This window comes from Phycodurus eques, chromosome 8, assembly GCF_024500275.1.
Source record: "Phycodurus eques isolate BA_2022a chromosome 8, UOR_Pequ_1.1, whole genome shotgun sequence".
NCBI lineage: Eukaryota > Metazoa > Chordata > Actinopteri > Syngnathiformes > Syngnathidae > Phycodurus > Phycodurus eques.
The window spans coordinates 6,557,038-6,573,500 of record NC_084532.1 but is presented as its reverse complement, the minus strand read 5'-3'; the positions used below and the strand labels follow the sequence as shown (position 1 = coordinate 6,573,500).

The 16,463-nt window shown below is 42.9% G+C and overlaps 1 protein-coding gene across 1 annotated transcript; it reads right to left on the bottom strand.

The window, feature by feature from the left end:
• Positions 1-5,121: 5,121 nt before the first annotated feature.
• Positions 5,122-12,784, bottom strand: LOC133406499 (fibronectin type III domain-containing protein 7-like). Its single transcript, XM_061684160.1, has 13 exons — positions 12,775-12,784; positions 12,204-12,461; positions 11,650-11,910; positions 10,547-10,807; positions 9,988-10,251; positions 9,552-9,806; positions 9,191-9,448; positions 8,361-8,615; positions 6,944-7,198; positions 6,522-6,782; positions 6,376-6,405; positions 6,130-6,167; positions 5,122-5,136 (listed from the first exon to the last, which is right to left on the bottom strand). Exons 1-13 carry the CDS (start codon positions 12,782-12,784, stop codon positions 5,122-5,124), a joined length of 2,421 nt encoding a protein of 806 aa, XP_061540144.1.
• Positions 12,785-16,463: the final 3,679 nt, after the last annotated feature.

Genomic DNA, 16,463 nt, shown 5'->3' with positions numbered 1-16,463 from the left:
CAGTATATTGCTTCCATTTGACTAGAATAGATGAAGGACCGGAAGGTGCTGCTGTTAAGATTTGGCACCCTGAAAGAAATATACAGTATACGGACAAGAATGGTGTGAGAAAAAAAAAATACAGCTATTCCTCATTTTTTTTAATCCATTTTGACAACTTAAATTGTTTACTCACCTTCTGCATTATAAGATATCTGCAAATAGCAAAATTTGTGTAGTAAATACCTTATCCTATGTGTTTAGATTGTAAGTTAGACAAATATATATTATATTTAATATCACAAAATATTTACCTGTGTTAGAGTTAGTAATGCAAAACAAAATCCAATGGCTCCCAACCATCCCATCTTTGACATTGAGTGGAGGATTAGTTTAGTGTTTTAGGGAGTCAAATAGCAAAGAGAGTCTGTATTGGAGGTTGAGGTTGAACCTAGTGTCTTTGGGAACCAATCAGTATTCCCCGAATGGGAACAGGCTGACCCACCAACAGCCTCGGGCTGGCAAAGCTGCCCTTAGAACACAGCAGGATGGGCGGAATGCAATGTTTTACCAAATCTTTTTCTAATAGAAAAAGTGAGGAAGCAATCATGTCTTTGTGGGGGTTTATTACAAAAAGAAAGACAAGTCTTTGTCAAGAGAGAAAAAGGTACAAGTCTTGCAAGTTGTCACCCCTTACTGAAGCCCAGACAAAAATCCCCTTTGTTATATCGAAGTGAGAGAGACAGAGAAAGAAAACAAAAAAAAATTATCTTTGTGCAGCTGCACTCAACTTATCTTTAGCGAAAAACAGCTAGTAGTCACAACATAGCTAGGAACAATTAGTAAGCACAGTATGGCTGGGAAAGAGCTAGTAGTCCAAATGTAACAATAAAGCATGTGAAGGTTGTATAAAACTATTAGAAGTAATATTTGGTATATATAAAACATACATTGTCCAACACAGCAAACATGGAGGAGAGTGGGTGGATCCACCTGTAGACCCAGATGCTGCACTTTTCTTCTTCATCGATTTACACAGATCAGTTTGCATAACCTCCATTAAGGAAAATGTTTTGCTTTCCATATGTCGTCTTGCTTTTTAGAGCATTTCCACTTGCGCTGTACGCACACCACCACCCTTGCAAGTTAGCATGTTAGATCTGACTGACAGCAGTCTAAAGTTGTTAGGTAATACATTTGAACACAAACAGTAGATTTCCTGGTTGATAGGTTGCATACTAAAAGGGATCTTTCATTACGTGAAGAATGACGCGCCAACACGTACCTTTTGACATTCAAGATGTACAGATTTTGAAAAAGGGAAGTCAACATGAAAACTCATACCACCCGATACAATGCATGTTTTGTTACCCCTGCTCAATGACTGATTAATCATATACATTGATTCATATATACTGCACTGTATACACACACACACATTTATATATATATATATATAACATTTACAACATTTTCACATACCGGTATATTACCAAAAAATCCTGTTTAAAGTAATAAAATCTTTCTTTAACTGTCTCTTAAATATTAAACGTCATGTCTTGTCGTTGCTCTTGTTGTCGATGATGATGACGACGATGATGATGATGTTGATAGGAATTAGGAGCGAAGGTCTTTCTGTACGCTATCCAGGTTGATTACAACATTACGTTTGACTTGCTTCTGTGACAACAATGTTCATTCCAGTACACACATCAAGGTCAAGTGTTGAAAAAAAAATTATCATCGTGTAATGCAACATATCAGTCAATTACAGGAAATGTTATGCAAGTAACCCCATGATTGTTTAGAAGAAACACATGCCTCATAATAAGTCTAATTTGCTTTAGTGATGAATGGCAGGTATTCCCCATAGAAGCACAGCATTGTCATCATATTAATGACTTTAATAATACCAATATCAATTACAGTTCATGCACATTAAGGGGAAGAATGCCCTTATGTGTTCCAGTGCAGGGTGGAAAAGGTATGTGGTCCTTTGGATTTAAGCACCTTTTGAGCAGATAGTTGCAGATCAGACTTGCACAACAATCAGGAGGAATTTTGGAACATTCCTCTATTCAAAACTGTTTCAATTCAGCAATATTCTGGGGATGGCGTAAATCGCTCTCTTGAGGTCATGCCACAGTATCTCAATCGATTTATAGTCAGAACCCTGACTGGGTCACACCAAATGGCATAATTTCTTTAGTTGAAACCATTCAGTTGTGGATTTACTTCTGTCCTTTGGGTCATTGTCCTGTTGCGTCATTCATCTTCTGTTAAGCTTCACTTGGCAGACAGAAAGACTTAAGTTCTCCTGCAAAATTTCTGCCACCTCCATGTGACAACTTTTGACAACAGTTTTCTTTGACCTCTTTTGTGCGAGGCATGATTCAAATCGTATATATATATATATATCCATTATCTACACCGCTTATCGTCACTAGGGTCGCGGGTATGCTGGAGCCTATTCCAGCTAACTGCGGGCAGGAGGCGGGGTACATCTGAACTGCTTGCCAGCCAATATAAACAAACAAGCATTTGCACTCACATTCATACCTACGGACAATTTAGGGTCTTCAATTAACTTACCGTGCATGTTTGTGGGATGTGGGAGGAAACTGGAGTACCCGGAGAAAACCCACACAGGCACGGGGAGAACATGCGAACCTCCACACAGGCGGGGCCGGGATTTGAACTGTGAGGCAGATGTGCTAACCAGTTGTCCACCATGCCACCATGCCACCTATAAGCTTCACCAGTTTGCCAACTTCTAGCGCCAATTCATCCGAGACTACAGTACAGTGGACAGCCCCCTCACCAGCCTATCCTCAACCAACTACCCGTTTCGTTGGACACCTGCTGCTTCCCTAGCCTTCGAATGCCTGAAGGAACTCTTCACCAATGCCCCTATACTACGGCACCCTGACCCCTCCCTTCAGTTCGTGGTAGAGGTTGATGCCTCGAACACTGGAGCTGGAGCCATCCTCTCCCAGCGGGACCCCGAAACCCAGAAACTCCACCCCTGTACCTTCTTCTCTCGCTGCCTGTTACTCTCTGAACGGAACTACAATGTAGGAAACCGTGAGCTCTTGGCAGTGGTGTAGGCCTTGCAGGAGTGGAGGAATCCGAAACCCTCTTCATCATGTGGACGGACCACAAGAACCTCGCCTACCGCCGCACTGCAAAGCGGCTGAACCCTCGTCAAGCTCATGGGTCATTGTTAATCAGCCGCTTTAATATCAGCCTCTTCTCTCGGCCTGGGTCTCGCAACACCAAGGCAGATGCCCTCTCTCGCCTCCATTTACCCCCCTCCAGCTCTGTGGAGTCTGAACCCATCCTTCCCTCCTCCTCTTTTGTCAGGGCCACCAAGTGGGAGATCAAACGAGTGGTTAAGGCAGCTCAGAGGGACCAACCAGACCCCAAGACTGGACTTCCAAAGCATCTCTTCGTGCCCGATTCTGCCCACTCTCAAGTGCTTAAGTGGGGTCACAGCTCTAAGATCACCTGCCATCCTGGAATCACCGAAACCCTCCAATTCCTCAAACAGCACTTCTGGTGGGAGCTGGTCTACTGCGTCCCTTACCCATCCCGAGGTGCCCCTGGTCTCGCATCGCCCTGGACTCATTACCGGCCTTCCCTCCTCTGATGGTAACACCGTCATTCTCACTATCATTGACCGTTTCTCATAGTGTGTCCGCTACGTGCCCCTTACCAAGGTACCCTCGGCTCTTAACCGCTGACATTTTTGTCCTCCACGTGTTCAGGCTTCACGGAATACCCATTGACATTGTCTCTGACCGAGGGCCCCAGTTCTCTTCCCAGGTTTGGAAGGAGTTTTGCAAGGCGGTGGGCGCAGCAGCCAGTCTGTCTTCAGGTTACCATCCACAGACGAATGGCCAGACAGAGGGGACAAATCAAGATCTGGAGTTGGTTCTCCGCTGTGTTGCCACACGGAATCCCATCTCCTGGAGTACCTTTCTCCCGTGGATTGAGTATGCCGACAACTCCCTCACCAGCTCCACCACAGGTATGTCTTCCTTTGTGGTATGTTACGCCTTCCAACCCCCTCTGTTTACAGAGCAAGAGGATCCAGTGGCGGTTCCCTCGGTGAGGGAGCGCCTGTGGCAGATCCGAACGATTTGGAAGGACGTCAGGGCAGCTCTCACTCATTCGGCTGAAAAGAACAAGCAGTTGGCTGATCTCCATCGTTCCCCTACACCTGTATACAACGTGGGTAAGATGGCGTGGCTTCCCTCCCATGACCTCCCTCTCCAAACTGAGTCACGTAAGCCCACGCCACGCTTCATTGGACCGTTCCCGGTCACCAAACTCATCAACCCCACCTCTGTACAGTTAAAGTTACCCCAGTCCCGCAGGATCCATCCCATGTTTCATGTATCTCTGCGCAAGCCTGTCTCCACCAGTGCTCTTACCCCTTTGACCCCCCCCCCCCGTGTTATCGACAACCATCCTCCCTTCACAGTATCACGCATCCTGGATTTGGGGCCCCGGGGAAGGGGGTTTCAATTCCTCGTGGACTGGGAGGGTTATGGTACGGAGGAGCGTTCCTGGATCTCTTGGAAGTTCATCCTGGATGATTCGCTTATAAGAGACTTTTATGCGGCTCACCCTGGTAGGATGCCAGGGGACGTCCGTTGAGGGGGAGGTACAGTGGAGATCTGTACCCTGTGCCCCCCCCCCCCCCTGCGCAGCATGGGCGATGAGCATCTGGTTTCAATCAGCACTCATCACAGCCTGCACTTAAGACTGCCAGTTCCAGTGTTCCAGCGACATAGTATTCTCGCAACTATGTGGTACATTGGCCTACTCGTCGCCTGTACTTTGCATTTGAAGAAGGTTCCTTGATTGCCTGTGCTTACACTTACCCTCCTGTGTTCTTCTTCTCCTCCAGTGCTTTCCTGTGTCTCCTGTGACGTCGTTCACCCCGAACACACTGCTAGGCTCACTCACCTGCTCACCCTTCAGCCTACCGCATTCTCCTGCCCTCAAGCCCCCCCCCTACGCCCCTACGGTTCGGGAGTTAGCACCATCCACAATAACCCCCCCCCCATCAACTGCTTCTTCTGTCTCTTTTGGGTCCAGTTTAACAGTAAATAATAATTTATTTCATTACATTCTTCAGAAAGTTTGTTTCTGTGGGAAAAAAAACATATAAAACAAAATAATGGGGAATTCTTTTATTCACAGAATTGTGCATTTGGGTGTGCCAAACCCAAGTGACACATTTCAAAGATTTAAATTCATCCTGAGAAAGAGAGTGTCCAATCAGGTGATGTTGACAAAGGTACTTGTTGACGTTCACGTTCAATCTGAGGAGGCTTCCTACTTGGGATAATTCCTATAAAAAATTGTTTGGATGGGTCAATTGTCAAAATGATATATATATATTTTTTATTTCAAATGTATAAAATTACCATATTGGTGCAGCTTTTAGTCGTCACGTGGACTAGCCTTCTTAAGTGGTTATCATTGAGGCTTCAGACATGGGCACCCTAAGGTGGCGATTGAACCCCGGTCCTCAGAACTGTGAGGCTGACACTCTAACCAGTCGTCCACCGTCCCGCCGACTTTTAAGCAGTAGATCTCAATTCATACAATACAGGCCTACAGTATGTGACTATTTTTAAAATGAGGCTATCATATTGCAGGTAGTTGAGCATCAATCCATATTTTCACAACCCTCTAAGCTATTGTAACCAGTGCAGGTCAACTGTACCCATTTGTGCTTCATAATTAAATCCTTGACTGAACGTGAGTGCTGGATGATTGGTTATGTTAGAATAGTTTAATGTGAGGGTTACAAGATACACAATCAGCATGACACATCCGATCAGGAAGATTAACAACTACCATTTCTACTGGGGACAAATGATAAGGTGCCTTTACAATTGGCGGATATTATTTTCATCCAAAGGAGGAGGGATGATGCAGGAGGGGGACAAGTCTGATGACGATGAATTACAATGAGCTAGTTACATCATATGACAGCAAGCTGTGGATAAAAAAAAAATAGATGCAGTTACACCAACACCATTTTAGACATCAATTCCGCATGAGCTGATGTTTTTGTTTGAACATTACAAATAATAATAAAAATTTAACGGGCAATATATTTATAGTACTTACCATCGAGTCATCTACACTTCTCTTGCCTCTGTAATTCACTGCAAGAAAGTAGATTTGTTGAGTTAGAAAATGTTAAAAACGTGATGGTACACTTATAATTTTGTAAGACAAAAACGTATTTTAAAAAAATAGCAAAACCAAGATTATAATTAATTATTAAATTTTATATTATTATATTATAATTTATTATTATTATTATTATTGTATTTCTTTGTAATATTTGATGACATTACAAAATACACTCACCTGTACCAACATCACTTCCTGAGCAAGTGACTGAAAGAGGCAAAATAAAGGAAAATCAGCCAAAATGTTTAATCTCTTTTAGTTACAATGCTATAAATTAAGGTATCAATGACTTTCATGAGACCGTCAGTGCTTTGCCACCATACCTGAGTAAACTCTCTGAGCACAAAATGAGACTTTGCTGTTCTCTGGTGTCAATGGAGCCACCACTACAAGATAAATGTCCCCACATTGGACGTTTTCAATATTGCAGCTGCTCTCTCCTGCAGATGTAGTACAGTTGTAGTAGTTGCTGCTGCCCATCATTTCAGCTACGTAACGGTGGTTGCTGCTAGCGGTGCGCCAGAGTAGCCGCAAAGAGTTTCCAGCCATCTTGTACACCCTGACACCTGATGGACAACATGCACCTGCAAGACAGAGACAATGAGGCATTCAATTGTGGCTGTCATATTTAATGGCATGATCATAATTAAAGAAAAATTAAAAAAATAGTACTGAGAAATAGATTTGTAATACAGTATATACTGTATGGAGGCATGTGCACACATAGACCCCCAGAATTACTCACTGGATGAGAAGCCCTGATAGGTGCAGTTGGCACTGCGTCCGCTGTGGCTGAAAGCCTCCATGGTGACTGTGTAGTTTGTGCCACAAGTGATGCATCCCATAAGGCAGTGTAAGTCCTGGGTGTGGCAGCTTGCGTGACCATGCGGGGATGTCAAGGAGCTGATAAATGAATAAGCACCTTTAGCGTGAGACCAGGAGACATTGGTCATCGCCTGAGTGACCTGGTGCACGGTGGGACTGGCTGGACAACAGGGCTCTGGAGAGGAAAAAGATGTGTGCAGTCACAGATAAAATGACAAATTTATTTGCTACTTCTATTTATATAGTCCTTTATAGTAGATGACAGTGGTCAATCACAATAATGCCCAATAAAATACTGCAGCTGTATCAAAAATTTGAATTTTACAAATATAATCATAGGCGGCACGGTGCACAACTGGTTAGCACGTCTGGGTCACAGTTCTGAGAACTCGGGTTCAAATCTGGCCTCCTCTGTGTGGAGTCTGGATGTTCTCCCCATGCCTGCGTGGGTTTCCTCCGGGTACTCCGGTTTCCTCCCACGTCCCAAAAACATGCATGGTAGGTTAATTGAAGACTCTAAATTGCCCGTCGGTGTGAATGTGAGTGTGAATGGTAGTTTGTTTATTTGTGCCCTGGTGACCAGTTCAGGGTGTACCCTGCCTCTCGCGCAAAGATAGCTGGCATAGGCTCCAGCTCGCTCACGACCCTAGTGAGGATAAGCGGTACGGACGATGCATGAATGAATGAAAATAATCACGTTCAGTTTCATTGTGGCTTTCAAAGTGGTATTTGTTTCACATTATGTTTCTTATTTACTGCTGTTGATGATTTACATTGGCGTGGAACTGTTCTGCATCATATTTAGTTATTCTTTTTATAGCTGCACGATACTGGAAAAACGTGATATGCATGTTCAATATTGCGATATCGACATTCAACATACCTGTAAAGAAGAATACAGAAGAATTAATTTTTAATATGGCAATATAAGCACGCGATATGTATTATCCCTTATTTCAGATGTGTTATTCATTTTAGGCACAAGTCGTTTAGTTGTTTTCGTCCTTGTTCATTATGTCCCACTGCTGCTGAGAGTCCTACTGTACGCCTATGGGTCCGCTCTAACCAAGAGGAGACCAGTATCTAGGGGCACTGGGGCATGGATAGCGATGTGCATTTAAGGTCGCATCGGATTGGTCAAACTCAGATAAACGCCACGCGTGTCCACCAAAGCACACAATACTGTACACGTATTAATTTTATTGCACGTCTTTGCGATACACATATTGCACGTGTCATTATCGCGATGATTTTTTCGATATATTCTGCAGCCCTAATTCTTTTCAATCCCCAGTATAGAGAAGCATTCATTCTGTTGCAAAGCTTGGATTCTTTACCTGTTTCTAGTGTTTCAGAGTAGCTGGGTAAACTCTGTCCAGCAACGCTTGTTGCTATGATGGTGACCTCATAGATGGATCCACACGGCAGATCTGTGAGCTCACAGCTACTTCCACTAGAGATGCAGGTGTGTGTGCCATCTTCTCCCATTGCACTCACACTGTAATTGGCAGCACGGTTGCTTGCTCTCCAGCTCACGCTGACACAGGATGAGTTTTTGGGATCAAGCTGGATATACATGGGCATGCATGGAGCTGTCCAGGAAGAAGCAATACAGAAAGATTAAGGGTGATAGATACCAGGATATATAAAATGGTTATTTGATATTTAACCCTATGATGTCAAACGTATCATATTAAATACTTGAGGTTTTTTTTTTAATTTTGCTTTGTTGTTTCAGTGATTCTCTAGAGTGTGGTACGAGTACCACTCGTGGTCCACGGGCTCCCTCTAGTGTTATGTGAAGAATCACTGAATTAAATGTTCAAATTTTTTCTAAAGGATTAATAAGGGCTCCAGTTTCAAAGAATTACAATATATGTAGATTATTTAATGGTTCTATCTTTTTTCGGGTAAAATTGTGGGGGAATATCAAATTATGAAATGAGGAAATTATGGTTTCATCAAACCTTCATCACTCACATACTTATGGTCAACATACACAACAATCTTAGTTGGAGTTGGCCTTAGTTGGAGACCCTACAGGAGGAGTTCCTTAAACTAACAACCATTCAAAACTTATCCACTAGTAATCAGAAAATGGGTACTAGTTCATTAACTTTTAGCATTGTTTTTTGCTATGATTCATATTAGTCTGTATGCTCTCTACCTGTGTCTTTTGTGTGAGCATTGCATGCAAAATTACAGCCGCTCATGTCATTGCAGGGTGTCACAACCACACTGTAGGCGCTATCACAGCTGAGGTCGGAGAGGGCGCACACCGGTGCAGTGTCATTGCACAGGATGACTTCTGAAATATCCGCTACTCGAGTCTCATACAGATCTGCCCCCCGAGATGCTGCCCATGTGATCTCAAGAGTTTCCGTGCTCACCAGGGAGACGGACACATCCTCTGGACAACAGGGCACTGATGAAGACATGGTACACACAGGTTAACATACAGGCAGATAAGGTTCACAGAAAGAGGAACAGAGGAATACTTCTCATGTCATGCCTGAGCTTTGACTTACATGAGGTATAGTTGACAACAGGTCCTTGAGGACTGGAGCCGGCATGGTTGTAGGCGAACACATACATATGGAACATATAGCCACATTGGCAGTGGTAGGTGCAGTTGTTGTTAGTAGTGTTGCATGTCTCCTCACTTCCATCCCCTTTCTTGATGTAGGCCATGTAGCTATCCGCATAGGGCTCTGTATCCCAGGACAGAGTGCAGTTTCCTTCCATTGACTCCACCAAAGCTAAAGATTCAGGTGTGCAGGGGACTGAGAGGGACAAACAGCAACAATTACACATGGTTTAAAAAAAAATAATTGTCATAATACTCAGCATTTAGTGTCAAAACTTGTCTCTTAGCATTTAGTCTTTATGGTTTTAAGTCTTTATGGTTCTCAGGGGACAAGTGTTAAGAAAAAGTCCTTTAGGAATGCAGGTTTTCATACTCACAGGTGATGAACTCAACAGGGCTTGATGGGTAGCTGGGCCCTGCGTCATTGGAGGCGATAACCTGGATAGTATGCACCTCACCACAGCCAACTGGTGAGAGGCGGCAGGGGCTGGATGTGGTGTTACAAGTGAGGTTCTGATCACTCATCACATAGTACTCTATGTTGCCATAAACCTCCTGATTTGATTCGCAGGACACAGACAGTACAGCTTGATCAGCACTCATCACCACTGAGACATCAACGGAAGCCGGCATTGGAGGTCCTAACAATAAACAAGGATGAAACATAGGGACACATCCAATGATAAGCCAGTTACACAGTATGTGTATAACTGTCCTTCGGACTTCAATTGCCAATAAACATACTGAATGACATACATTAGTTGTCATGGTTTCCTCCTGAATTCACCACTGACAAAGAATCAGACCTGACTGACATTACACCGTAAAGGGGTTTTCCCATTTATTGAAACTGTATCCGATTAGAAACCTGTGCAACCTATATCTCTTTTAGGAAGACTCTTAAAGCGAACATAAAATGTCAAAGTGCTTCCTTACGTGTTGTCTGGTTGATGTACAAACTTCCCTCTCCCTTTCTCTCTTCAGCATCCCAGCCATATCCCATTATCATGAAGAGTGAGCCAGCATCCAGTCCAGAGAATGTCAAACTGGTGCTGGATGTGTTCTGTTTAATGGTTGTGTTGGAGAAAACCTCGTACATGACCACAGTGTACTGGACAGCACTGTCAATGGGGTCCCAGGATATAACAATGCTGTCATTACTGGGAGAAGAAGCGGAGAGCTGAAGAGGAGGTAAAACTGTGAAGGAGAGGAAACATGGATGAGATTAATTGGATCTTCAAAGAGGTTTTGAGCTCTGGAGTTTATAGGTTGAGCTGGAATGGTTCAATCTAAATGTTCAGTCTCAAACCAAGCTCAATTTATGCCCAGACTTTGTCACAAGAAAAAAATAAATCATAATTTATAATGCCCCTGGAGAAAGTCAATAGAAAATGTATGTGTGTAAAAATATAATATGTATACAGTACTGTATATTAATCTTTGATTTCTGATGTGAGCTGTATTTTCACCCCAAATGCAAGAACCTTTATCCAAATCTCTTTCAACTTCAAGTTTTGCTTACATTTGCAAAATTTTGCCATTTTCAATACCACTCTGTATATTTAGCTCAACAATAGTAAAATAAAAAAAGATACACAATACTGTAACATAGTTTCACCATTAATGCAATCTGCAAAAACAAGAGGGGAAAATACTAGTTGTTTTTTTCCGCTCATGGATTTGAGTGGGTGAGGGTGGAGGTGAGAAGCCATAGATATGTGCTGAATATGAGGTCAACTCTTTGTGTTTTACATAGAGTGCTCAGGTAAAGTTACCACCGATAAAGGACAAGCCCGGGAGGCTGTTGTCATATTTCTCGTATGATGAAAACCTAGACTGTCTCAAACATTATCAAGAGAGTGTGACTGTATAAGAGCCTGTCCTATGAGACAATAAAAAAGATTCAATGTCCTCTTCAGGGAATGGGGTGTTATGTGACTCATTTTTTTAATACTGTATAATGTACTGGTAGGTTTTCTGTTATTCCCCTTGCACCGAACTGATAATATTTCCCAGACATTAAGATGGGAAAACTGTACCTGTTTTTCCCGTCACAGAGGGAGACGGCTGATTGCGGCCTCCGCTATTCCCTGCCATGATGCTCAATGTATACTCAGTGTACGGCATGAGGGATTTGATCTCGGCTGGGGATGAATAAACTCTTTCCTCTCTATAAGACCTATCAGAACTTTGGACCCGTACAATGTAATGAGTTGCTCCAGTGACCAAGTTAAATTCAACTATTAAGGTTTGGCTGTCCTTTGGCTTGACTTTCTGGATGGGAGCCATCAACTCAGGTGCTGAAATAGTAGAAACAGGACATTTAGGAAGGGGAAACACTTTCTTACATTGAAAGTCAAATGCAAATACAGTATGTCTTATTAATACAGTTTTCATCAACTTAAAAATATTTTAACCTCATCACATTTAAGAATTACAGTAAAAGTGGATGTATAACAGCAAATCCAAAATAATTCATTTTAATTCATTTTGAAGAAGAATACATATAATATGACTGATCTGTTTTACCGCTTAAATGTCTGCTTACACACACCCCAAAAAAACACCCAAAAAACCGATGCATAAATCTCACCTGTTAATAACTGAACAGTTGTCATGTCCTGTGGGATTTGGTTAATATCCAGAGGTTGAACCGTGAAGACATATAAGGTGTTCGGGGAGAGAGAGTTGACAGTGCCCATGACTGTATTTTCACCAAATTGGGTGAAAGCAATGATGTCTTGCGTGCCTTCTCGGGACACGGTGATCAGGTATGAGCTGGCTCCAGCATACCTGTTCCATCGGAGAGTTGCACTCCTGGATGTTTTTGTGAACACTGATGCTGTAAATGCTGATAGACAAGAAACAAGAAACAAGTTTGTCACACAACATAATGTTTTTTTGTTGTAAAAGACATTTTTCTTTTTGGTTGTGTGTTGTGTTAGATATCATTAGTAATATAATAGGTTACACCAATATCAATAGAAAATTTTGAAAATTACAATACCGGTTTGAGCTGAAGCCTGTAAATTCCAATGAAAAAAAATGATTAATACATTTGCATTTAAACAATTCATGTTAACATTTATAAGTACATAACTACTTTATCTTTATTTGTTGTCCTTTTATCAAGATTTTAAGTAAATAAACAGAAAATTTCTTACCTCTGTGCATATACACAGCAAGACCAAAGTACTGGTAACCAAACCCTTCAATGCACCCATTCTTCACAACTCACTTTTTGTTGTTTTGTCTTGTTACCACTCTCTCAGCTATGATTCGACTCAAAACTCGGTCTCACTCTGAACTGTTTCACCTTTTTTTTAAATGTATCTGGTATCCGTGTTGGTTGTAATACCTATACGAAGACACGCCTTTTTAACACGAGTATCCAATCATAGCATGCAGACCATGCACTTTGAGGGATCACATGAGAAGCAGCTACAGTATAAACTGGACAATATATTGTGCAATATGGATGAGCCGATGAAATTTGGCAAATAAACTGCATTTTTCTTGGCTTGAACCCATGTAATAATAATAATAATAATAATAATAACCCTTGAGCCATCACCTTATTGTGGTGGAGGTGATTGTGTGTCCCAATGATACGATGCACTAAGTTGTCTGGGGCTTTATGCCCCTGGCAGGGTCACCCATGGCAAATAGGTCCTAGGCGAGGGACCAGACAAAGTACGGCTCCAAAGACCCCTATGGTGAGTAAAATTGGGAGCTAATTGAGATCCTGTCGATTCTAAACTTTGCCACCAAGCCGTTAAGGTGGATGCGATTACTGGATTCTTGAAACATTTATGGTGTTTAAGACTAGTAGAAATAAATGGGAGTTTTGGTAGTTTGATGTGGTTGCAGTCTGTTTGTTCCAATTCTAGCCAAGAACCACACTCATTGTGGTGCAACCATTTGATGAGGTATTGTAATTGGTCAGCTAAATAATAGTGTTTAAAGTTGGGAGCATTTAGGCCTCCCTCCTGTTTACTTTTCTGAAGAGTGGATAGACTGATTCTATTTTTCTTATTTTTTGAATAAAGATTTATTACAGCAGAATCTAAGGTTTGAAACCATTTAAATGTGGTCTTAAATGGAATCATTGAAAATAAATAATTTATTTGAGGTCAGGTTTAGATTTTTATTGTAGCTATTCTTCCCAGTAATGAAATAGGCAAGTTATTCCAGCGTCTTAAATCTGATGAGATTTGAGAAGTGGTGTGTAATTTAGATTGGTTAGCTCTGTGAGTTTTGACGAAATATTGATACCTAAATACTTAATGTTTCCTAGGGTAATCTGGGATTTGATCTGCAGGAGTCCATGAGTTTGCTGTTATTGGGAGTTTTGTTGATTTTGTCCAGTTAATAGAGTCGTCTGATATTTGTGAAAATGTTTTAATGAGATTGAAGACTGCCTGAAGAGAATACTTGGGTTCCTGTAAGTAAAGAAGAATATTATCAGCATATAGATTGATTTTGTGTTCTGTCACTAGTGAGCAGATACCTTTAATATTAGCATTCTGACATATAGCGGCAGCAAGAGGTTCGATAAATATTGCAAATAGAATTGGTGAGAGTGGACATCCTTGTCTGGTTCCTCTTTGTAATGTAAAACTTTGTGAAGTGAACCTATTTGTGATGACTGTCACTTTCGGCGAATTGTATAATGTTGCTATCCAATGTATAATTGAATCTCCAAAGCCACATTTGCAAAGTACTGCAAACAGGAAAGCCCAGTTAACTTTATCGAAAGCTTTCTCTGCGTCGAGTGATTGCGTTTAGATTTTCACGCTGTGACATGCTTATTAAATTCAACAGACGTCTGACATTATTTGTGGAACTTCTACCTTTAATGAAGACTGTCTGGTCATAGTGGATTATCGACGGAAGTACCTTGTCAAGTCTCGCTGCGAGGGCTTTTGAGATAATCTTGATATCTGCATTAATCAGTGATAAGGGCCGATAATTCGCCGGGAGAGTGGGGTCTTTACCTGGCTTTAGTAATAAGTTAATTGAAGCTGTGTTCATGTGGCTACTAATTCTACCCTTATCGCTTATCTCATTGATTGTTCTGAAAAATAGAGGCGCTAGTGTTGGCCAAAAATGTTTAATGAATTCAACAGGGATTCCGTCCGGGCCAGGCGTCTGTCCCGGTTGCATATTTTTAATGTGTTATGTAATTCTGTGATGGTTAAAGGAAAATCAAAGCTTTCTTTAATTTGTGTATTTAATTGAGGGATGTCAACTGATCACCATCTGGTGGTGAGTTGGCTCCGATGGTGTGGGAAGATGTCGATCCGACCTGGCAGGCCCAAACGTATTGTGAGGGTCTGCTGGGAACATCAGAATCAGAATCAGAATCATCTTTATTTGCCAAGTATGTCCAGAAAACACACAAGGAATTTGTCTCCGGTAGTTGGAGCCGCTCTAGTACGACAACAGACAGTCAATTTGCAGAACACTTTGGAGACAGAAAGACATTGACAAAAAAAAAAAAAAAACAGTCACTGAGCAGTAAAGGGTTGCTAGTTATCTGGTAATGCCGGTAAATTTTTTTATTTTATTTTTTTGACAATTGTGCAAAAAGATGCAGAGTCCTCTAGCACTTAGAGTAGTTCGAATGACTAATATTGCAATAGTCCGGTGCAATGACCATTGTGCAAAGGGCGCCGAGACTTCAAGGAGTGTCTGCGGTTTAAAGTGACGAGTAGGAACATCACCCACGTCTCGGGGGAGGCGGGGGACATTGAGTCCGAGTGGACCATATTCCTCGCCTCCATTGCCGAGTCGGCCGATCAGAGCTGTGGCCGTAAGGTGGTCGGTGCCTGTCGTGGTGGAAATCCCCAAAACCGATGGTGGACACCAGCGGTGAAGGATGCCTTCAAGTTGAAGAAGGTGTCCCATTGGGCCTTTTTGGCTTGTGGGAGTCCAGAGGCAGCTGATGGGTACCGGTTGGCCAAGCGGTATGCTGGTCGATGTGCCAAAAACCTGGGCGTGGAAGGAGTTCGGTGAGGCCATGGAGAACGACTTCCGGACGTCTTTGAGGAAATTCCGGTCCGCCATCAGGCATCTCAGGAGGGGGAATCAGTGTGCCATCAACACTGTGTATAGTGGGGATGGGGCACTGCTGACCTCGACTCAGGACGTTCTGAGTCGGTGGGGAGAATACTTCGAAGACCTCAATTCCACCGACATGCCTCACTAATGAGGAAGCAGAGTCTGGGGTCTCTCTCCAATCTCTGGGGTTGAGGTCACTGAGGAGGTTAAAAACCTGAGGAGGTTATAAACCTCCTCAGGTTGTGGGGCTGTGCTAGTTGACACGCCTCTGCAACATCACATGGACATTGGGGACAGTGCCTCTGGATTGGCAGACTGGGGTGGTGGTCCCCCTTTTTAAGAAGGGGGACCGCAGGGTGTGGTCCAACTACAGGGGGATCACACTCCTCAGCCTCCCTGGTAAGTTCTATTCAGGGGTGCTGGAGAGGAGGGTCCATCGGGAAGTCGAATCTCAGATTCAGGAGGAGCAGTGTGGTTTTCCTCCCGGGCATGGAACAGTGGACCAGCTTTTCACCCTCGGCATGGTCCTCGAGAGTACATGGGAGTTCGCCCAACCAGTCTACATGTGTTTTGTGGACTTGGAGAAGGTGTTCGACCATGTCCCTTGGAGAATCCCGTAGGGGGTGCTTCCAGAGTATGGGGTACCGAACGCCCTGATACGGGCAATTCGGTCCGTGTATGACTGGTGTCAGAATTTGGTCTGCATTGCTGGCAGTCAGTTGTACTCGTTTCCGGTGAGGGTTGGACTCCGCCAAGGCTGCCCTTTGTCACCGATTCTGTAAAGGGGGTC